Consider the following 22,745-nt stretch of genomic DNA (forward strand, 5'->3'; position numbering starts at 1 on the left):
GGCCGTGCTTAATTCTATTTGGAATGGATCGATAAACGAAACATTTGTCGGTTTGCTTTAGAACCAATCGAACCACAGCCACAGTGTCAAGTAGATGGAGACTGTCCCAGCAAACTGGGCTGTTTCAATGGCGTTTGTAAAGATCCGTGTGTCGAAACCAAACCTTGCATCGCTGGGGCGAAGTGTACCGTCGTAGACACTTTACCAATGAGAACCATGGTTTGCGAATGCTTGCAAAACTTTGCTGGAGACGCGACCGTCGCTTGTATTCCCGGTAAGTGTCAAATAATTCTTTGATCGCGTAATAAAATGAAGAATTCAGAATGAACGATTTAAAATTGCTGTTCGTCAAAAAAAAAAAATACGTATTTTCGATATTTCGTAAGAAATAACACGGCTTGAATTTGATTTATGATTACTATCTGTGAAGCAGTTGCGTATTAATGTGTAATTAATCTAATTTTGTTCTTTTTCTGCAGTGGACACGAAGATCGAAGCCATTTGTAAATCCGACGACCAATGCTCCTCCAACATGGCCTGTCTGAATGAAAGATGTATCAATCCGTGTGTTATCAATCCATGTGCTTCAAATGCAGAGTGCTCTGTCCAAAATCATTATCGACAGTGTCATTGCTCGCGTGGCACCGCAGGAGATCCATTCGTAAATTGTTATAGAGGTAATTAGTTGAAATTAACATGAAATAGAAGATAAACAATGAGTATTGGCTTTTAAGGAGGACTGACTGAAACAAACGTTTTAATTTTATTTTAGACACTGACTCGTTCCCGGAGTGTACAACGAACGCAGATTGCGCGACCAACGAGGCTTGCATTAGCCAGCTATGTCAGAGTCCATGTGTCAGCACGCAATGTGGTTTGAACGCGGAATGTATCACTGTCAATCATCATCCGACCTGTCACTGCCAGCAGAACTACGCGGGAGATCCTCAAGTGCAATGTTTCAAACGTAAGATTGTTACAAGACGTTTCGTTCTCCCAGAGATAAAACTTAATATGCGAAGAAATGTTTGATGTCAAATTTATTTTTGTTAGTTTCGCGTCCCTCTACCTCGAATTCTCTTATATATTTCAACGTGAGACATCTGTTTCAAAGTTTCCAGTACATCGTCAAAAGCAAAAACGTGCTGGTCCAATTTGCATCACGCCTTATACTTCAAAGTTTTAAGCTTTGCAATTCTACCGTCCAACATTTTTTAAACTATATCTTTGAACTAACTTTAAAAGATAATAGAAAAATTTTCTTTCCTTCTAGCCGAGTGCAAGTCGGATAGCGATTGTCCTTACGACAAGACCTGTCTGCGCGACAATTGTGTTACTCCTTGCCTGGTCGGAGATATCGCGTGCGGTCGTGGCGCGGAATGTATCGCCGTCTCTCACAGGGCGCAATGCGTCTGTCCACGAGGTACCCAAGGCGACCCAAGAATCGCCTGTATTTCCACAGTGTGCCATTACAACGAGGATTGCGCAGATCACGAAGCCTGCGACAGGCTGAACAGAGTCTGTCGACCAGTTTGCGAGGACGATACTTGCGCGGAAACTGCGAAATGCGTCGCGAGAGATCATCAGCCTAAGTGCACTTGTCCTTTGGGAACTACTGGAAATCCATATGTTGAGTGCAGTGGTAAATTGAGTTTCCTTTCACGTTGTTAACATTGTTTTAATTCAACGTTGACCTTGGTGCAGTTAACGTACAGCATACTATAGAGCATCTTCGGTAAAGAATCGAAACTAAAAATAATTCTGTTGTTCTCCAAGGTGTGCCAATTGAAGCAGAGTGCAAAGAAGACAGCGAATGTCCAGCATATTTCGCATGCATCAACTCAAAATGCCAAGATCCTTGCTTATCCTCTAACATGTGCTCTGGTGAACAAGAATGCAAAGTACTGAACACGGTGCCTCTTCGTACGATGATCTGCACTTGCCCTGCAAACACTATCACCGACGTAAATGGACTATGCAAGAAAATCGGTAAACATTACTTCAAACAATCATATTATATTCTTCGGTCAATAATCTTATACTATTAGTAGTTTTACACATATCATTTGAAAGTACATCATTTTGTTACAATATGAATTTTGTTTTCAACATTAGGAGTCCTGCAGTGCCACCAAGATCAGGACTGCAACGATTCTGACAAGTGTGTGGGTGGAACTTGCATCGAGGCTTGTCTGACCACTCAGTGTGGAGTGAATGCCCAATGTGTGGCAACTGGAATCTGTCATTGCGCGCCTGGATTTACTGGCAACCCCTACATCGAGTGCGGTAGACGTAAGTTTGGAATATTTTTATAATATCAAATATGGTAGCTAAATAATAAATAAATATAATAATTCACAGTTAAAAATTATATTATACATTCGTATGCTGAAAATTGTTGATTTTTCCATTCTAGTTCCAATACCACAGCCACCAGTTCGTCCAGAATGCTACGCTAACAGCGAGTGCTCCAACGACAAACGGTGCATAAATTCTCTCTGCGTGAATCCTTGTGTTGTCGAGGACCCATGCGGCAGAAATGCACTATGTCACGCGAACAATCACAGTCCAGTCTGTAGATGTCCTGCCAACTACATCGGTGATCCAAGAAACAACTGTGTTGCACGTGAGTGTTTTGAACTTGAGAAAATCGATATGCCTATACGAATAACAAAATCGATATACCACCCTGTTCGCAAATGATTTACGATGTATATTTATTTATTTTACAGCGGAAATTGTAACCGAATGTACTTCGAACAGCGATTGCGCGGGTAACGCTGCCTGTATAAACAACTTGTGTATCAATCCTTGCAATTGTGGTCCGAACGCCAAATGCAACGTCGTAGATCATTATCCATCCTGTGTCTGTCCGCCTGGTTATTCTGGAAATCCTCAACTAGGTTGCTTCAAATGTAAGTTAACAAAATTTTGAAAAAATAATTCCATCTAATTGAGCTTCTCAACTTCACAAAATTCCATAAAATTTATAGGAAAATAATCCAATTAAGTGAGCTTCGCAACTTTACAAAATCTTTTCTTTCTTCAGTGGACTGTGAATCGGACAGCGAATGCAACAGCGCAGCAACGTGCTACAATGGCCAATGCGTGAATCCTTGCATCCTGGAGAACAAGTGTGCGATAAACGCAGAATGTTACGGCCAAAACCATCGAGCCATTTGTCGTTGCGGTCCAGGTTATCTAGGCAATCCGGAAGTGCATTGTGAAAGAGTGGAGTGCAGCGCTGATCACGATTGTCCTCGAAATTTAGCCTGCGACAGCGGACGCTGCGTTAGTCCTTGTCTAGAAGATTCACCGTGTGCTCAAAACGCAATCTGCTACGTTCAGGACCACGTGGCCACCTGCCGTTGTCCAGAGAATATTCCTGCTGGAAATCCATATTCCTATTGTACACATCATCCCACGACAACATTCGACGAACCAGAATGTAGAATCGATATTGACTGCGCTGACAAATTGGTGTGCATTAAAAATAAGTGTATAGACCCCTGTCCAGTGATCAAACCATGTCTGCAGAATGCACGTTGCAACGTTTTGGACACTGTGCCCGTGAGGACCATGACGTGCACGTGTCCCGAAGGTTGGACCACCGACGTTGACGGCGTTTGTAGACCAAGTAAGTAGCTCCAAGGTTAAAATCACAGACTTTCTCGGTTTAACTTTGCATTTTTCTACAAATATTTTATTTTCCAGTCCAAATAGCAATAATCGGCACTTGCACGACGAACGACGAGTGCAGCGACACAGAGTCCTGCATCAACAGACAATGCAGGAACCCTTGCAACTGCGGTACCAACGCTGCGTGCACCGTACGAAACCACAAACCGATCTGCTCTTGCGAAGAAGGCTATCAAGGCAACCCGGACATCGCTTGCTATTCCGTAGAGTGCACGCGCGACAGCGAATGTGCTCTAGACAAGAGTTGCGTGAACAACAATTGCGTGAATCCTTGCCTAATCTCCGATAACTGTGGAGTAAACGCAGAATGCTACCCCAACAACCATAAAGCCGACTGTCGATGCCGTAACGGTTATCATGGAAATCCTTTGGATCGATGCAGAGTAATCGGTTGCTACAGCAATGGAGACTGTCCTGGAGATCATTCCTGTATCAATATGCAGTGCATCAATCCTTGCGTTCATAGCAATCCTTGCTCGTCTAGAGCCGAATGCAGAGTCTTCAATCATCTACCCATTTGTCGTTGTCCACCTCATCACACAGGCAATCCTTACATCGCTTGTAAACCGGAAGAAAGACCAGAGTGTAAAGAGGACAGTGATTGTCCTAATTTGTTGGCCTGCTTTGATAATAAATGCCAGAATCCTTGCACTGTCGTGCAACCCTGCAGCGATCCATCAGAATGCAAAGTCCTTCCGACGTCGCCGGTTCGAACGATGGTCTGTGTGTGTCCTAGTGGATACGTGAGCAGCGGCAGCGGAACTTGTAGACCCACGAAACCGATTTTGGAGATTGAATGTACTAACGATAGCGACTGTCCTTCAGAAAAGTCCTGTGTTAACGCGGTGTGCAAGAATCCTTGTGCCTGCGGCCCCAATGCGAAGTGTAGCGTTGCAAATCACAAACCAATTTGCTCTTGTGTTCTGGGATACGATGGAAATCCTGACTTGGCTTGCACTAAAGGTAAGACTGTGCTTCTGTCATTGACCATTTTTCTCAGAGGTGAAAGATGTCGATTTTAGAAAGATTCAAAAGATCTCAAAAATTTGATAGAAATATAACTTTTTAAGACAAATTTCTCTGAAAATCAATGTAATTTAATTTTCAGTCGCCGGATGCCGCACAGATAGTGACTGCAGCGGATCACACGCGTGTGTCCAGCACAACTGTGTTCCAGTCTGTTCTCCGTTAATCACCACCTGCGGAAAAGACGCTCAGTGCAATGGTATCAACCACAAAGCTATCTGCGAGTGTCCACCAGGATATGGAGGCAATCCTAGAGTTTCCTGTGTTCTTCTTGGTTGCAAGAGTAACTCTGATTGTCCCACGAACAAAGCTTGCATTAACGAGCGCTGCGAGAATCCTTGCGGGATAAATCCTTGCACCGGAAACATGGATTGCAACGTCTATAACCATGTGGTCGAGTGTGCTTGTCCTCCTGGTTACATCGGAGATACTAAAGTGGGATGTACTAAACGTAAGAGTGATTCGATTTTTATAATATTATAGGTATTACCTTTTTGTTATTTTTTCTTATCGTTGTTCCTTAATACTCAGTGACAGAGAAATGCAAGGCGGATAACGAATGTCCATCTCAGACCGCCTGCTTCAATGGCGAGTGCATCAATCCTTGCGTGAAGATCGAACCTTGTGGAATAAACGCGGATTGTAAAGTACTCGACACGTCTCCTGTAAGAACCATGATCTGTGAATGCATTCCTGGATATAGAGGAAACGCGGTCGTCCGCTGTGACAAAAGTAATTTCTTGCTTTATGTCAAACGACTTGTAGCGAAAAATGATCGAACAATTTATAAAATAGTTTTTAAATGAATCTACTTTATCTTACAGCCAACGTATGTCCAGTAGAAAAGGGTCAAATTCTCGATGAGTATGGCAATTGTGTATGTCCACCTGGATCAGCTAAGGATGAAACAGAAGTTTGTATACCGTGTAGAAAACAATCTGGAATGATCATCAATGATGAAGGATACTGTGTGTGTGCTTTGGAGAACGGTATGATCATCGATGAATATGGTCGCTGCGTGTGTCCAACTCATCATGGATACAGACTGGACGCGAATGGATATTGCAAATTGGGTATGAAAAGAATGTTATATAATAAATAATATTTTAATAAGTATTCCTGCTTACCTAAATTTTGTTTAATTGATGAAACGTGTTTATAGTTGACATAATCGAGTGCAAACACGACGATGACTGTGCTGATAATAGATTCTGCGATAAAATCAGCCAAACATGTGAAGATCCTTGTTCAACTCAATTATGTGGTCTTTATGCACTCTGTAATGCAACTCGTCATCAAGCTATCTGCATATGCATCAATGGTTATATTGGAAATGCTTATACTCAATGCTGTAAGCAATTGTTCTTACGAGAGACTCCCATTGTTGTCATATTTGTTATTCAAATTATTAATAACATCTTCCCTTGTTAGATGACAAGAACCGATGGCGAACCGATTTCCCCAGACCAGAGATGGTTGTTAGCTGTTTGTCGGATGGAGTGCAAGTCGAAATACATCTTCACGATCAGGAATTCGATGGTGTTCTATATGTCAAAGGTCACAGCAAAGATGAGCAATGCAGGAGGGTTGTCTCCATTCCAGCAGAAACTATGCACAAAACCGAGATATTCAAGGTGGCGTTTGGAAATTGCGGACTGATTCATGTAAACGTAAGTTATTCTTATGTAAATTTATTAATTGTATTACCAGTACATATATTATATTTATTATATTCTTTGTTTCAAAATATTATAGTACAAAATGATTATTTTCAGGGACAAGCAAGTTTCGTACTGGTCATACAAAAGCATCCGAAATTGATGACATACAAGACTCAAGCATACCATATCAAATGCATATACCAAACTGGAGAACAAAACGTCACCCTGGGTTTCAATGTCTCCATGTTAACTACAGCTGGCACCATTGCTAACACTGGTCCTCCGCCAGTCTGTCTGATGAAGATCGTTACTCAAAGCGGAAATGAAATAAACTCTGCTGAAATTGGAGATAATTTGATGTTGCAAGTCGAAGTTCAGCCTTCTAGTAAGTATATGGCTTTTAATTAAAGAAAAAAAAAAAAGTCGTGAACCTTATATTTCTTATAATTATATGATAATCTTATCATTTTAGCTATTTATGGTGGATTTGCCCGAAATTGTGTGGCCAAAACGATGGAAGACAATTTAGAGAACGAGTACATTGTAACAGATGAGAACGGCTGCGCGACGGATCCGACGATATTCGGAGAATGGGAGCAGGATCCTGAAACTCAGACGTTAATGGCCAGCTTCAATGCTTTTAAATTCCCAAGCAGTGACAATATTCGATTCCAGTGCAATATCCGTGTGTGCTTTGGACGTTGTCAACCCGTGAGTATCCTTCTACTAGTACTTCGAAGTAAATAATTAGAATATTAAGGTTTTAATTAAGATATTAAAATATTATTATAACTCTTTCAGGTCAATTGTCGAGGATACAACGCGTTCGGTCGTCGCCGTCGAGACGTGAGTTCCGAAACAAATGATACGTCTTTAAGCATCACGGACAGCTTTGAAGGACAACTTAGAGAAGAAATAACGATCCAGTCGAATTTGATATTCACTCTGGAGAGGAGAGAAGAGAGGTTTACAGCAGATCCAGCTGAGAGTAAGTCCATATACTTTTCCTTCTTCAGTTAGAGAAGAATTTTAATTTCTAGAAAAGGTCAATTCTGACTCTTGCAGCTTATTCAGTTGACTTTTCACTTTGTCGCTTTAACGCTGAACGAGAATTAAAATATACTTTATTATTACAATACAATCCTTTTTTCCTGTTTCAGTCACCTCAGCTCAAAGAGTGGAAGACATTTGCGTTTCTACGGTCGGCTTTGTGATAGCACTAGTAATTACAGCACTCTTGGCACTAGTCGCTGTAGCTATTGCTGTATCGTGCTGGCTAATGGCGTATCGTCGCCAGCCAAAGACTGCTGGACCACTGCCACATCCACCAGAGTTCCCAAATCCACTGTTCACTACTGAGTCCGTAGCTGAACCGTCTCCTGATTATCACCTATCATAAGTACTCTAGGATAATTATTTTTTTTTTTTTTTGTAACGTAATTTTATAATTCTCAATGGAATGCAGTACAGACCACATTACATTTTTTTTTCTCGCTGGTCGGTCTTGTATTTCTTTCAACTCCTCCAGTGACTAGATTCTTCCGTTATCTTCCTCTCGGGGGTTTATACCGAGCATGTTGTACGTTCATTGTTACATACGAGTACCCTGAATCAAGTTATACATAAATATACATAGATAGTTAGATCAGAGCGCGTGCGAGAGAGAAACGTTTACTATTTATGGTGATGGTTAGCTTCCATTATCTACACAATAGAACTTTGTCTTCCGACGTATTCTCTTGTCTTCTGTACCTTTGCTCTTCTCTTCCTGTAGTCACTGGAGGATTTGTTAAGCATAATACAGCGAATTTAATTTCCGTGTAAAGTCGAACGAATTAGTCTAATATAGCTTTCTTACTTCGTGCGTAGGTAACTGTACATTTTATCTAATAAAATGCTAATGTAATATTTTTAAAATAATCTTGTTCATTATACCATATCCCTTAATACCTATTCAGTTCGGAAAATGGATGAAAACGAATATATCGAAACGTGTAAGTAACAAGTTGCTCAAAAATCGCCATACATTTTTATTCCAATTATATATTTCTATTAAATATACATAATTTACAAAAAGTGTACGATACCTTATATATATATACGTATGAGCTCAGTTCATACGTTTTTTAATAAATAGATGTAATATTAACGATCGTAATACTGTTAAATGATTCCAATCATTTTTAAACTCAATAATTTAATTATAATTAGCATTCAATTTGAGAATAACAATTTGGTGTGAGTGTTTATAACAAGTGATTGAATTTTAAGCGTTAGAAATTTATTAAAAAATAGAGTACTTGAAATGAAAATATGAAAGAAAAACACACGTTATCTAATGTTTTAGTCTTGAAAATGCTTATAGTATCAAAACATTTGCGTTATTAAGTAGTTTTGTGTGTTCACTTGTAGCGTGGTATTGAACTATATGTTTAAGAATCATTTTCAATATATTTATTTATAACTTTATTTGCGCATAAGATCGTCGCGTAGTTTAATTATCCTTTGATAACTGCAATTGGCCTTAATTTTATACATTTCCGGGAAATACCTGCAGCATGGCACGTATCTACAACATCTGTTACATTTTTGTAAGACTCTGGTGCTTCTTCCATAACTAATTTAGGCGAAGCGACTCTAATCGATATTCCTTGTCGTTCTAATTTTTCTAGTACATCTGTGTAGTCCAAGTTTCTGCGTGACTTGGCTCTAGATAAAGCTCGACCCTAAAGGCAATTTTGATTTAATTTAGGTATCATTGGATAATTTTATAAATAAAAAACGTTCAGAAATACTTACTGCTCCATGACACGTGGATCCAAATGTTTCTTTCATAGCTTGATCAGTTCCGGTAAGAACGTAACTACAAGTTCCCATAGTACCGCCAATTAAAACAGGTTGACCTGTTAATTGATAGTCTACAGGAATCAGAGGATGGTGAGGTGGAAATGCTCTTGTAGATCCCTGTGAACAATATAGTAATTATGTAAACATCCTTCGATATAGTTAGTAGCAATTTACTTTCATTTCATTTACCTTCCTATGTACTAGAAGGGTTTTCTGTTTTCCGTCGACCATATGTTCTTCTATTTTTGCAATATTATGGGAGACATCATATATAACATGCATGTCTAAATCATCGGGAGATTGTCGGAACTGTTTGGCAAATGCTTGTCGACTGAGGAATGTCATAGAGCTTCTATTGACCCACGCAAAATTGGCAGCTGCAGCCATAGCTTTTAGATAATCTTGACCTTCTTGAGATTTTATATGAGCGCAAGCTAACTGCCTATCGTTAGTTTCGATATTGTCTCGTTTCATGGCCTTTTCCATTTGTACAAGTGCATCTGTACTACATAAAAAATTTAATATACACTGCTTTCTGAAAATGGGTTTATTACGTATTTATTACCAGTTGCAACTTGGTGTCCAAATCCTCTGCTACCAGAATGAATCATCACACAAATCTGACCCTTTTCTTCGATGCCCATTTTACATGCTGCCCATTTGTCGTAAATTTGATCTACTACTTGAATCTCTGCATAGTGGTTCCCTGCACCTAATGTTCCTAGCTGTAAAATAAATTGTTGTAGTAATCCAGAATTCTTAAATATTTATTTCTATAAATTCTCCTAATACCTTACCTGTGGAAGCCCACGTTTCTTAGCCCTCATTGATACCTTAGAAGAATCTGCATTAAGCATTCTACCATACTCCTCACAATGTTCTTTATCCTCTGCCCAGATATAACCTTCTCTGAGAGACCAATCCATTCCCATTTCTAAGGCTTCCTCTAAATCACGTGCATTCATAGGTATGATTCCTTTTGAACCAACACCGACAGGAATGTGATCAAACATGCTCTGGGCAAGTTGTTCCTAAAAGCAACTACTGGTTTATTTTTTTCCTATGATATAATTTTATTAAAACATGACTGATAGAAAATAATACCTTCACAGGCGAAACATCTTCTTCGAACAAGTTAGTTCTTAATAGACGCACTCCACAATTTATGTCAAATCCGACTCCACCAGGTGATACTATAGATTTTGGGTCATTCATATCAAATGCTGCCATGTTACCAATTGCGAAACCATATCCAGAATGTACATCAGGCAATCCAACGGATCTCCAAACTATACCAGGAAGAGCAGCAACATTGGCAATCTGTTTCATACCTGGGAGAAATCCACCCACTGCTCCTGGTCTGCATGCATTTTTTAACTCATCAAACATTAACCGTTCTAACGTGTTATTTACATAAAAAACACCTTCAACCTATGAATAAAGAAATATTTAATATACATGAGAAGATAAGATACGATTAACAAATTACCTTCATATTAGGTTGAAAACCCTTCTTTATCCTCCAGCATGTTTCAGTTATCTTTTCTAAGTATTTTAATTCTTCTTGATACTGTCTAACTACCATTTTTTATTATAATAAATTACTTTTTAAAAATATATTAATTATCTCTAGTTTGGAGTACAGGTATATTTTAAAATGATATATGATTTCTTATAATTGTTTAGAGATAATATCTTCCAATTAATATTATAAAGAATTAACACTATAGAACTAGATACACTTTTTTTATATTTATTATCGATTATAAATACAAAATTTTTATTGACAGATTAATGCAACGATACGAGCAAGCAAAATCGTGTAACCGGGTAAAATGATTGCGCCATATAAATCTAACGAATGTCAGTGTAGCAAACTTATACAGTTTCTAGAAAATTGTTACCCCTTCCCTTATTTAAAATTCATTTTCAACAGTACACATTTAATATATGAGTAACTAGATTCCTAATCTTTGTATTTTTATGCAATATGAACTTTCTGACATGATTTTGATAATCTAAAGGGAAATAACAATAAAGATATTGATTCAAATGGGAATATATAAAAACGAATTACTGTTAATAAGAAAGAAATATCTTATTCTTATTTTGAATTATACAACGTTCTTATACGATGTTCTTATATAATATTAACGAGGAAATATTAATCGGAAATGTTGGTATCATATGTGATCTGAATATAGAGTACATACATGCATAAGTACGTACGTGAAATGTAAAAATGGCTGCTCGTTTAACATTAGGTTTAAAAGAAGCAAAACCAATTTTGTCAATAAGTCCTGTAGATGCTCGTAGAAGAGTAATAACATTATATAAAACATGGTATCGCCAAATTCCATTTATCTGTAAGTACTTTAGTCATTGTGTGTTTTCGAGAATCATGAAGATGTGTTGTTACCTAACCTAAATATTTAAAATAGTATATTGATATATTATGTATTTCATATTTGTTCTTTTTTTGTACAAAATAGAATGTATTAATTTTTGTCATAGCTTATTTGAACTTCACTAAAAATAATTTACAATTTGTTATTATTTCCATTACAAAATTGTCAGATTTATATATTTATATATGTATAACTAATTTACTTTACAGTGTCAAACTATGATGTTCCAATGTCAAAAGAAGATTGTATAAAAAAGTTACGGGGAGAATTTAAACGTCATGCCAACATAAAAGATATAAGAGTGATCGATATGTTACTTATTAAAGTAAGCCTAATATGTATCTTGTTTATTTCATACATACTGCAACATATATATATATATTAATAACTATATTATATTAGGGACAAATGGAACTTCAAGAAACTTGCGCTCATTGGAAACCAGCTGCAACATTACTGAATTATTGGAAAATAACCGAGGAACCAAAGCCAAAGGACTTCATATCCAAGTTCATTTCAGGTCACGATTAAAATGTTTAATTGTACAATATATTTATAAGTTATGTAGTGTAATTAAATGTATATAATTTTTAAGCTATATAAAAAGAATGTATACGTTATTTCATTTGAAAAGTAAATATGTTAGAAAGGAAAAAACGTATTTTTCTACTAAAAATTGGAGTTATACAACATTTCAAAAGATGAATCTTTAATCAGCTCTTACAGAAGATAATATTTCTTTTAATTTACATTTTATTTTTACATCTATATATTATTATTCACTTATATACATTTGACAAGATGATATATTACTAAGCACCTTAGGTACAATCTAGTTCACTTTTCACAGCCATACGTATAATTTGCTTTCCTTCAGTGAACAAGTATCGAAATTGTACATACATACATATATATACATACATACATATGTTTGAAACGAGTGTATTCGAACTTGCGTAAATGTACATTTTCAACTATGCACGTTCTTCTTTCTGTTTGTATTAGAATGGGAATCGTTTGTGCTACGTCGAGACAGACTCTTTTACATGATTTCTGTACTTGTGTATACTTTGGTTAGAATCATTTTTATAAAAGTCATTCTATTTTTATTATATTCTCGGATTAAAAATTTTAACAGATAAATCTCGCACTATGTAAAAAAAAAAAAAAAAAAAACGTGTTTGCCGCCAATATAAAGCGTACTTTAATACAAGTCATAAAATATCTAGGTATTAAAAATATACACGGTCGGTAACTTTTATACCCACACATTCCACATATCTATACGCTAAAAAAATGGCAACAATACATCATGCTTATGACTTATAAATGTAAGAATGTTTTTGTGCACTCATACGTTTTATAGTAGAAGATTCCATGTTCGAATTCCCTTCATTCCTTCTCTCGACTACAAAATCAATTTTCTATCAAACTATACTTTCACGTTCCGACTGTATATCGTAACCTGTTATTACACCCCTTCTTAAGGAAACATCACTGTTGCGTAATCCATTGCTACTGAATAGATTTACCAACCAGCTTCTGATCGAATTTCTTGCGGAAGATTTTTTATCAGGCACACTGTCTGTACTAGGAACGGATACCACTTGATCAAGAGAATGCCAACGTTTAACAGGCATAATTTCTCCCACACAACCACTCTCATCTCCTAGTAATGGTGTCTCTGCTTCATTCGGCGACTCGTCCGCACGGGGCACTATTATTACATTACCATTCGGATAGTTGTTATTCAACACTTTCTCAGAAATATTCGTCTTCGAGTTAGTCCGTGTGCACTTTTCACAATTCTCTAGCGATCGAAAACTTTTCTTCGGTTCCTTCCAAGAGAAATTCGGCGACTCGAACCTCTTATTATAGAGCTCCAATGGGAAAGGGTCTAACGAACGTGACTCCCGTATTATCGTTTGGAACGGATAATCGCTCGTAGAAGACGACGAGGCAATCGTCGATAGAACTCTTGCATTTTTTCTAAATTTCGGCCTCGTGTCGATAAAGAAATTATCGAGTGCCATCTTAATGTTAGCCGCCCGATTTTCTTCTTCTTGCAACGCAACGTTATCTAGCGTCGTCTTCGATATGTTATCGGACAAGTACAGAGGAAATCGGTCTAATTTCCGAGAGTTAAGAGATTTAGGGACTGGACTGGATCCTCCGTACTGAGACAAGGAGTCATCCGGCGTTGGCCTTGGAACGCTCGACTGTCTGCGACTGCCAGCTCCTAGACCACCTAGCAACGAAGCCTGTCGAGAATTTAATTTCGGACTTCTTCTTGGTCTACAAAAGAGTGGTGGAAGAGCACCGACGTCGACCTAATTAACATAAAAATCAAGATTATATGACATTGATGTAACAATCTTGTTATATTGATTTTTATACAAACCTCTCGTTTTTGAATGGCCTTTTCAGTGGCTCCGGTGAGCCAATAAGTTTTTACTTCTCCCTTTCCTTTCATGTAAACCAACCCACGTTCTTCGATTATGTAGCCACCGATTTTATCCAAAGCATTTTTGCACTGCTCGCTTATGTGAATACGCAACGGTTCGCCGTTTGATTCCATACGCGAAGCTGTATTTACGGTATCTCCGAATAAGCAATATCTAGGCATCGTTAAACCAACAACACCAGCCACTACAGGACCTGTAATATTTGTTACGTATATTTATGTCATTTTTATTGCGTTTGATATCTTTTTCCAAGGCACGATACCTGTGTGAATTCCAATGCGTAATTTAAGAGTGTCTTGAGGCCTGTGAGCTATGGTGTGATGTTTCACAGCGTTAAGTAGTTCTAGGGACATCGATGCAATTTCTCCGGCATGTCTGTTTCCATTTTTTATTGGCAAACCAGAAACCTGACAAAATCGACGTATCATAGAATTATATAGAATAAAAAAATGTACAGAATTTATAAAAAAAATGTACTTACCACCATATAGGCATCGCCGATCGTTTCCACCTTATATACATCATATCCTTTGATTATGCGGTCAAACAAAGTGTACACGTCGTTCAAGAAGTTTACGACCTGAAAAACAAAAGAATTATAATAATATAGTAGCCATACAAAGATATATATTTTGTTTCCTTAACGATTAGTTTAGTTGAAAAACATACCTGGAAAGGTGTGCTTTCCGCTGACATTGCAGTGAATCCAACGATATCGCTGAAGTATATAGTAACCAAGTCAAAAGCTTCAGGTTCCACACCGATTCCCTTTGTCAAGCGATTTGCAACGGGTCTGTAAGAAACAGACGTGGTATCATTAATGTAGATAGCAAAGTCTTTTTTCTTTCTTTTTAACGTAAGAATTTATATAGTTCAACCTACTCAGGCAACATTCGATGAAGTAAATCCTCTGTTTTTTGCTTTTCCTCGAAAAGAAGGCGTGTACGTTCATTGACTAGATCTTCGAGGTTGTTCGCATGCTTCTCCATCATGTCCATCATTTGGTCCATGATATTACGATGCACTCCCGCTCTTATTTTCTTTAATCGTGTCCTTATCATTTTGAAGTCGGGCCTAAGTTCTGGACTTTCCGCCCAACAGTCGGTAATTGTACTAATTATACAATCAGTACAGTCTGCTTCAGACTCGGACAGTGTCTCTAAGTTAGGTCTAAACGGCGGTTCACCATCTTCTGGGAACCTTTTCACTCGGTCTATGATTTCTGTCAATTTGTTAACGTTCATATTTATATTTCTGCAGCTATGCCTTTTGGCAAATGCCGATTAACGAATGACAATCGTTAACGCTTACGGAGTTTTAGCTATACACGGATATTTACCTTTGGGTTCTAGATTCATGCCACCGTACGGCCCCTTCCGTCCGAGCAGCTCGAAAAATATAATCGCGAACGAGTAAATATCCCCTTCCTTTGTACCTGTGATCGGAGCATTGGGATTCCTTAATAGTTCAGGTGCCTTCCAGAATAAGTCTATGTAAGAGACATATTTCAATTAGAAATCGAGTCACAAAAATCATTCGAAGGACAGAAAATCATAGTGGTGTAGATCAGTCCGTTTCCTAAAAGATTCTCAAATTATGACTTACACGACTATGATTTTCAGTCCGCTAATCGATTGGCGATAGAACAATAAAGTATCGTTATATTTCTTTTTTTTTTTTTTGCTTTTCGTACTTCGATAATACTGATGTTCACCAATGCTGTCGGATTCGGCGTAGTGCCGCATATTGTGCAGGCCAAAATCGGAAACTTGGAGTATCCATCGCGAGGTCACCACGCAATTGGATGACTTCAGATTACCATGACAGACTAGCGGAGATGTCTCATGAATGTACAGCATACCCTGAAACGGAGCAAACAATATTTTCACAATAGTTTCGCAATCGGTATACATATCATTGATCTGCCGTACGAACACGTTTATAGACTTGCCTTAATGAGATCGTGAACTAATGACGAGACGAACATATTGTCTAACTTGATATCTTCGTTCTCGATAATATCCTGAAACACATACGCAATGCGATCATTCGTTGAAAACATCAGCAGACCAGATTACATATGTTCATTCGTGTATTAAGGTGACGTACATAAAGACTTCCTTTGGAGCAATATTCCGTAACTAACATTATCCTCGTTGACTCGACGCACGCCCCGATAAAAGAGTTCAGGTTACAATGCCTCATCTCGCGAAGGATACGCATCTCCTTCATCATCTCCCTGGTTATGTCCTTTTTCTTTGTGAACTTCAATTCCTTCAACCTTACTACTAACCCGTGGTAACGTCCGGTTAACGCAAACACCTGGCCCCCGCATCTTGACTCGTAGGACATTGCACTAACTAAGCTTAACTGCAACGACAGTTCAATAGAAGATAGCGCAACAATTCGAAAAATCATTAGATAAATAAATATGTATATCGACCGCTAATAGTTAATGATGTTATTGTCGCGCCAGCGGTCGTCGTTATAGAGTTCATTTTTTACCTGTAACGTTTACGTAAATAAAGATACGTACGTTCTTTGGCAGAATTTTGATGCGTTTAATTAAAATAAAATAAAATAAAAAGTTCAAAGTATATATGATATGCAAAAATATATGAAATAAAGTATATAGGTATTAGAAAACGGTAAATGGTATCTTACCTTACTAGGGGAGGCCATCACGTTGTCAAGATATGGGTATCCGTGTATCTCGCTCGGATCGATCTTCCACAGCAGCCCCTCGATTTCCCGTTCTATCTTCCACTTTCGATACAAGCTCATAGTGACCACCATGGCGCAGAACAACGCAATAGCTAGGAATATAGCGATCACGATGCTTCGCAGGTGCGTGTCATCTTTGGGACAGTGTTCGTTGAGGAAACCGCATCCAGGTTCCGCTTCCGGCTTATTCTTACCCGGCCAGTCGATCGCTTCCGATGGCCTGTACACCTGGACACGATCGATACCCTTGATATTTTGATAATTTTAAACTTCTTTTAAGTTTTGCCGATTAGAACGATCGTAGGAGTAATTCGAGAACCGTGAATGGATATGAGCTGCACGAATGCTGTAAACAACTCACTCACTAGAGTTTCACCCTGTTGAAATTGGCCTACAGGCTTCATTTGGAAATCGCAGGAGAAGTTGTTCAAACGGAACGGATGCTTTTTCAGGGCCAGTACCGAGAAGTTTCCCTCCGAGTCGCCGAACTTATCGAACTTGATCGTCGCGCCGCTGACACCTGTTTTCGCAGAACACGATTATACATTTTTTTTCGTAAATATCCAGGGCCGAGAACCACCTTTTTAACATCTAATATCTCTGATCTGTAATTCTCAAGTGTTTCTAACTGTCTTGAAATCGCGCAAGGAATCTACGTAACGATACATGTATCGATTGCACCCACTCGTTCTAATCAGATCTAGCCTTATCGAGAGATCGAGCCACTTTAAACTTGATCGTGTTAGTAAATTGCGGTGCAAGTTATACGAATACTTACTCTGATACGTGTGATTTCTGATAATCGTCTCGATGATCTGAGTGCCATTGCTGGCGATCTCCTCGAGGGTGTGCTCTGGTTGATCTCTCAGGAGCTGGTCCAGGGCTCTCGCGTACAGTTTCACCGAATCGTAAAGATACGCGGCGTGAATCGACACATACTGAAACCAGAAAATCACTCTATAGATTGATAGACGAATTTTAATTTCAGCCTCTCCTCATATAATATAGTACGATATCTACCGTGTCATAGTTGCGATTTAACGTTTGACGTTAACACTAACACTTGTATTTCTATTGAAATTGTATTTCGTAGTGATACGTAATAATAATTAACGTTTCAATATCACGCATTTAAGTAATTACTAGTAAACCTAGATTCTGTATTCTTAGACCTAGATCCTACGCTCTTATTAGCTCTCATAGCATAATTACCAGACAAGGGTTTAACATTCGACGAAGAGCGTACGTTTGATATAAAGAAAGTTACCTTTTCGTATTTTCTCAGCAATTCAGGGATGACAAAGTTGAACGGTTCCTTGCTGCTATACTCTCGGACCTTTTTCGTGAACTCTTCGTAGTTCCGTGTGGGTGGCGTAGATACTACCACCATCAAGGATCGTGCCCTCTTGAGGAAGTCCTTCGGCTCCAGGCAATTCCGCAGATTGTCGAAGTGTTCCGGTTCTGCAAGAGATCGATCGCGTGTGAGACGAAATGAGAAAGGAGCGGTGGTATTGTACCCTCTTTCGTACGAGGGAAACGGAAATATCTGATTTCGAGAGCGGAGCAACAACACGGGACCGACGACTCTAGAGGAACGTCCATTAAAATCGGATCACGTGCTGGAAACCGGGTCACGAGCGAGCCATGCCTGACCTATGACGTTCAGTTAATCTCGGATTAGATACGGAAATGATGAGATAACGAGGAACGCGGTACGTTTCGTCAAGGAACACCGGAGGACCGCCAAGGAGACCGAAAAATCGGGTCAATCGAATTTCACGAGTCGTCTCGTTACCGGAATGGACCTGCTATGGGCCTTCTTGCGCGATTTCGCTAATTATTATTAGCGAGATTTTATAAATCGAGGTGCTGAGAAATTTTCACGCGCAACAGTAACAAGAGCTTATTCTTACGTACAGTTTATCATTACTAAACTAACTATCTAACTAAGTCATTTTCTTGTACAAGTATCGTTAACAGCTCAAGATGTAAAAATGAAATTCAAGGCAGTTGGAAAATTGTAAAACCGTGCAACGGACGCCTATAGCCTATAATCTTGTGTACTGGTAGCTTGTGGACTAGTTGGTCAATTATTGTGCAAGATGTTCGTGATTATTAGACTGCGGACGTTTATGCATCAGCGGGAAATTTAAAATATCAAGATACATAAAATATCCTTCAAATTCACTATTCGTTGTAATATTTTACGGACGAAAACAAATCTATTCTTGAATTCCATTTCTTTAAATAGGATGGTAAAAATATGAGATTGCGTAAACACGCGCAGTCTGGCGATATTAATAGTGTGTGTACTTACTCCATAAGTACTTTTGCGCCTCGCGCGGTGAGTACGTCATCATGTCCACGTGTATCACCATGTATTCCCCGTTGTCTAGCAGCCGTTGATTCTGCATCGAGTTCATCATGTCTATCAGCGACATCGCCGTTCCCAGGAATATGTAAACTGTCGACAGATTTACGCCTTCCGTTAGACGCGCTCCCGCCTTCCATGGAGCGTTTCATCAACGACGACCGACCGATTTTCAGAACGGAACTGACTTTCACGCTTCATTTTCCTACCGGCGGGAAACGGCTGCTCCGTTTGCCGCGCAATTATCGGTGAGATCATGGAATAAATAGATCTATATACCGTGCACCAGTTCTCACGTAGGAAACACACGAAAATACTCGCGAAAGGAAAGTATTCGCGCGATCGGAAAATTCTGTCCTTTCTGTTCTTCTTCTCCGAGAGAAAAGAAATCGACTGTTTCAACTGAAATTTCTATTAATTTGTAGAATTAATTGAAGTATCGTCGTAGCAACTTTGTCACGTTTCATCGACATCCGTCTATTTTTATTTTCATTATTCAAATATTCTTCCGCAATGCCTTTACAATTGATTCAACGATCGATTCTTAATATTAAAAATTTTTTCTTCGTCAAGAATTTTTATACGGATAAAACTATCGATCTATTTAACGAAGAATGTGAAAGTTGCCTGCACTGCAAATTTTTGATCGAATCTTCAACAGCAGTTAATTTTATCTGGTAAGCAAAATCTGACGACAGAATTTTCCAACCACCATATAGGTACAATCATCGTTGTTGCGCTATAACACGCGTCGTTTTTCGCTTTATAAGCGATCTAGCCGCAATGGCATCCAAAGAATTTTAAAGATTAAGCCTAGTATTACGTCCTATATATTAAGTATAATATCGAGTCTAATTAAGTTTAGCGATAGGAAAGAAAAATTTTGTCAATTTCGTCTCTACCGTCTTCTAACGAACTCGCGCTACTGGACTTTACTCGAACGCGTTAAAGATCAATTTGTATTCTTTCGTTGACGGGGTCAATTCGAATATCTGGGACGCTAAAATCTCGCTCAAACTCGCGCGATTCAACAACCGATGAAGTTGTACTATGGAACCGTTTCTATTTCGAACCGAGGAATCTCGCGTGTTACAATCGCGCTAAAACCGTTTCAAAAACGAAGGCCACGCGATTCGAAGACAAACAGAACCGGAAACGAGAAGCGGATAGAGAAGGCGATTCTCGACGAACACATCGTTTCGGTCGTCTCGATGACTTTCTGAGAAATATCGAACGTAAACGAAATTTCAACTGACTTCTGGTCATATTTTTGGTCTCCTGTATGAGTTGAAACCAGACGCTGACTTGACAGCAAAGCAGCCTTTCCTCGCAGCACGTGTGTCGATCTTCCACGGTCTTGTAATGATTGACGGTGAGATTATTCTTGATGGCCTGTTCCTCCAGCGACTTGGCCACCGTCGACCAAGCACTCTCCGTGATGATAGTGAATCTGTTCCAGCCATAATGGAGCAACAACGCGATCACCGACTTCGTCACCTGCGTGTCCGGTGGCTCGGTCCTCGCGAACGTGTTCACCTTCGACGCCTTGTGGTCCGAGCATTTCTGCAATCCACACGGTTTCCCGATCGTGTTTAGCGTCCGTTCAAGTGCATACGCTCTGGCAAGTGTTTGCGTTACGAGTTAATGCGAGCCAGTTGGGACAACGAATGTTGATGTTGGAGTTCGTATTGGTTTTGCGTTTCTAGCAGGTTTTGCCCGAAATGTTGCATTCTGTGTTGGAGTTTATGTATGCAGAGAGGTAAAATTAAGTATAGAAAGGTAGTTAGTTGTCGTGTCGTGGATAAATTTCGTTATTTTAGCGCGATATATAGTGGTTGCTATACGAGAGAAATATTTGCACACCGTTGTATCTATTAGAGCATTTACGTGCTGATTAATTAGGTCCAAATATATTAAATTTCGTATCATCTATCGTTAGTGGTATGTACCGATAAAGTGAAATTTGATGCTACGAAACTGAAATATAGAACCTGACGAAGAAACCAGTCACTTAAAAACGAGGGTTTGCGCGTACATTTTTTCCTAGCTACTGTACATATAACGTATAAATACCTTGTTAAAACAATAGAATCGCTTAAGCGCTTCATGATGCATTTAGCATTTTGCATTGTTGCAATTCCACCACGTAACCAGCATGACAGTCAACGTGTTAAGGGACGAAGTTGATATCTCTAGATCCAGCAGCAACGTTTAAAAATCATACACCGTCGGCGACACTTTTCTATCGATTACAATTTTTTATCAACGATCAACGAACCACGCGTACGAATTCCAACGTTTCGAGTTTGAAAATTACGCAAGGAACCTTGAACACTCGGCAGAGCTAAACAAGAGAACAAAGGCCGCGAAAACAAAGTGTCGTCGAAAGTGCTGAAAACAGATCGGTAAGTAAGAGGGGACGAATCGGCGAACAGACGGAAAACAATGTCACAAGCGTCGAGAGGGAAGAACGAAAGCCAGAAAGCTGAAAGGCCAACGAGAGAAGCAACGGAGGTGAAGGATCGAAGAAAGAAAACAATTGAGAGAAGAGCGATCGATAGCGATGGAAAAGGGTGTAGAGTATGGAAAGAAGGAGTAGGTGGCTGAAGAGATAGAGAAAGAGGAAAGAATGGAAGAGATGGAAAGAGAGTAGAAGGCAGGAGAGTAACGCGGCAAAGTGGGCTGCGTCGGGTGCCATGGTGTGTGGCGCGCGGTTAAATATAAACCTGTGGCAGGCGGTACGAAGGAGGGCAGGAGGAGAGTGGAATGAACGGGGCAACTCTCTTCTCTCTTCTCTCGGTGATCGCGAACGGAGAAGTGCACGGGGCGGCTGCTCCGTACCGTTGAAATGTGACATGCGCTCATTAACATATAAATTAAACGTGACAACTGGGGGTCAGTTCTACTTTAACCGTGGCGACCACCGCCAGGCCACGATCCACTTTCCGTTGTTTTTTCCACCTCCTTGTCCTCCTTCTTTTACTCCGTTTCGTTTCTTTTTTCCCCTCTTCCATCTTTTTGCTTATACGCTCGCTCTTTTCCTCTTGTTCCACACTCGATCGAACAACCGAGTAGGCTTCTCTACCGACAACCAAAGAGACTACGAAATTCATGCATCGAACGAGTCGCGATCACCGCCACCGCCGCAACTCCATCGCCACTTTTCCCTCGTTACAGTCTGCCGACCATGGGATTTGCGGTTATGGGGAGCGTTGCCCCGTGAATCTTTACGACTATCTTACTGCTTGGGGATTGCCAGCGAAAAATGATCGTTGGCGGGACCAGGAAGTTCCTTCTTCGTTTATTCGTTGTTATCGACTAACTCGAGTATCGAGCACTTCTTTTTCATATTATACGATTTTTCTCTCTATTACGATATGGCGTTGCCGTAGCGTATCGAATGCTTCAACTGTAATTTTAATAGAATTTCGTTTACAGCTTAATTCTGTCTATTAACCTTCATCCAGCTTTTGTGCAAGTTGTTCGATACATATAAGAAACTATAGTCTGAACACCGATTTACGTATATTATTTATGTACGAAT

The 22,745-nt window shown here is 39.3% G+C and overlaps 4 protein-coding genes across 7 annotated transcripts in view; 2 read left to right on the forward strand and 2 right to left on the reverse strand.

Annotated features, from left to right (window-relative positions):
* Dpy (fibrillin-like protein dumpy) overlaps window positions 1-8,306 on the forward strand; it is a 114,809-nt gene extending 106,503 nt beyond the window's left edge. The window contains exons 153-171 of the mRNA XM_071999735.1: window positions 62-274; window positions 480-677; window positions 773-967; window positions 1,274-1,642; window positions 1,777-1,989; window positions 2,116-2,292; window positions 2,417-2,626; window positions 2,733-2,915; window positions 3,050-3,637; window positions 3,715-4,662; window positions 4,808-5,176; window positions 5,257-5,457; window positions 5,550-5,798; window positions 5,888-6,076; window positions 6,157-6,395; window positions 6,501-6,771; window positions 6,859-7,097; window positions 7,188-7,374; window positions 7,547-8,306. Of these exons, the coding sequence (XP_071855836.1) occupies window positions 62-274; window positions 480-677; window positions 773-967; window positions 1,274-1,642; window positions 1,777-1,989; window positions 2,116-2,292; window positions 2,417-2,626; window positions 2,733-2,915; window positions 3,050-3,637; window positions 3,715-4,662; window positions 4,808-5,176; window positions 5,257-5,457; window positions 5,550-5,798; window positions 5,888-6,076; window positions 6,157-6,395; window positions 6,501-6,771; window positions 6,859-7,097; window positions 7,188-7,374; window positions 7,547-7,785 (5,477 nt within the window). The 3' untranslated portion in view covers window positions 7,786-8,306. The remainder of the gene's footprint in view (window positions 1-61; window positions 275-479; window positions 678-772; window positions 968-1,273; window positions 1,643-1,776; window positions 1,990-2,115; window positions 2,293-2,416; window positions 2,627-2,732; window positions 2,916-3,049; window positions 3,638-3,714; window positions 4,663-4,807; window positions 5,177-5,256; window positions 5,458-5,549; window positions 5,799-5,887; window positions 6,077-6,156; window positions 6,396-6,500; window positions 6,772-6,858; window positions 7,098-7,187; window positions 7,375-7,546) is intronic.
* A 90-nt stretch (window positions 8,307-8,396) lies between these two features.
* On the reverse strand, window positions 8,397-11,080 carry Rtcb (RtcB RNA ligase). Its single transcript, XM_071999746.1, has 7 exons — window positions 10,723-11,080; window positions 10,338-10,664; window positions 10,031-10,264; window positions 9,799-9,958; window positions 9,423-9,733; window positions 9,186-9,350; window positions 8,397-9,112 (listed from the first exon to the last, which is right to left on the reverse strand). The coding sequence occupies exons 1-7, from the start codon at window positions 10,816-10,818 to the stop codon at window positions 8,885-8,887; spliced, it is 1,521 nt and encodes a 506-aa protein (XP_071855847.1). The 5' UTR covers window positions 10,819-11,080; the 3' UTR covers window positions 8,397-8,884.
* Window positions 11,081-11,438: 358 nt separating this feature from the next.
* Nd-b14 (NADH dehydrogenase (ubiquinone) B14 subunit) lies at window positions 11,439-12,279 on the forward strand. Its single transcript, XM_071999753.1, has 3 exons — window positions 11,439-11,599; window positions 11,851-11,966; window positions 12,044-12,279. Exons 1-3 carry the CDS (start codon window positions 11,476-11,478, stop codon window positions 12,170-12,172), a joined length of 369 nt encoding a protein of 122 aa, XP_071855854.1. The 5' UTR covers window positions 11,439-11,475; the 3' UTR covers window positions 12,173-12,279.
* Window positions 12,280-12,317: 38 nt separating this feature from the next.
* LOC139985353 (receptor-type guanylate cyclase Gyc76C) overlaps window positions 12,318-22,745 on the reverse strand; it is a 76,801-nt gene continuing 66,373 nt past the window's right edge. For 3 of the 4 annotated variants that reach the window (XM_071999737.1, XM_071999738.1, XM_071999736.1), the window contains 16 exons: window positions 20,458-20,764; window positions 19,148-19,294; window positions 18,098-18,291; window positions 17,609-17,768; window positions 17,196-17,350; window positions 16,771-17,058; window positions 16,216-16,476; window positions 16,058-16,129; window positions 15,800-15,968; window positions 15,446-15,595; window positions 14,989-15,328; window positions 14,776-14,899; window positions 14,588-14,686; window positions 14,369-14,513; window positions 14,043-14,299; window positions 12,318-13,971 (listed from right to left, as the gene is read on the reverse strand). In XM_071999737.1, coding sequence (XP_071855838.1) covers window positions 13,069-13,971; window positions 14,043-14,299; window positions 14,369-14,513; window positions 14,588-14,686; window positions 14,776-14,899; window positions 14,989-15,328; window positions 15,446-15,595; window positions 15,800-15,968; window positions 16,058-16,129; window positions 16,216-16,476; window positions 16,771-17,058; window positions 17,196-17,350; window positions 17,609-17,768; window positions 18,098-18,291; window positions 19,148-19,294; window positions 20,458-20,764 — 3,771 coding nt within the window. In that variant the 3' untranslated portion in view covers window positions 12,318-13,068. Of the gene's footprint in view, window positions 13,972-14,042; window positions 14,300-14,368; window positions 14,514-14,587; window positions 14,687-14,775; window positions 14,900-14,988; window positions 15,329-15,445; window positions 15,596-15,799; window positions 15,969-16,057; window positions 16,130-16,215; window positions 16,477-16,770; window positions 17,059-17,195; window positions 17,351-17,608; window positions 17,769-18,097; window positions 18,292-19,147; window positions 19,295-20,457; window positions 20,765-21,274; window positions 21,757-22,745 lie in introns of those variants that run through there. The other variant, XM_071999739.1, reaches the window with a different exon arrangement.

Source organism: Bombus fervidus, chromosome 3 (assembly GCF_041682495.2).
Source record: "Bombus fervidus isolate BK054 chromosome 3, iyBomFerv1, whole genome shotgun sequence".
In the NCBI taxonomy this organism is placed as follows: Eukaryota; Metazoa; Arthropoda; class Insecta; order Hymenoptera; family Apidae; genus Bombus; species Bombus fervidus.

Excerpts from the sequence above, each read along its gene's own strand:
- Nd-b14 (XM_071999753.1), top strand. The coding sequence starts at position 11,476 with ATGGCTGCTCGTTTAACATTAGGTTTAAAAGAAGCAAAACCAATTTTG. Across the intron at positions 11,600-11,850 it reads TCGCCAAATTCCATTTATCT|TGTCAAACTATGATGTTCCA; the intron begins GTAAGTACTTTA and ends TTTACTTTACAG. Across the intron at positions 11,967-12,043 it reads TCGATATGTTACTTATTAAA|GGACAAATGGAACTTCAAGA; the intron begins GTAAGCCTAATA and ends ATATTATATTAG.
- Rtcb (XM_071999746.1), bottom strand. The coding sequence starts at position 10,818 with ATGGTAGTTAGACAGTATCAAGAAGAATTAAAATACTTAGAAAAGATA. Across the intron at positions 10,665-10,722 it reads GTTTTCAACCTAATATGAAG|GTTGAAGGTGTTTTTTATGT; the intron begins GTAATTTGTTAA and ends CTTTATTCATAG. Across the intron at positions 9,113-9,185 it reads GATCCACGTGTCATGGAGCA|GGTCGAGCTTTATCTAGAGC; the intron begins GTAAGTATTTCT and ends AATTGCCTTTAG.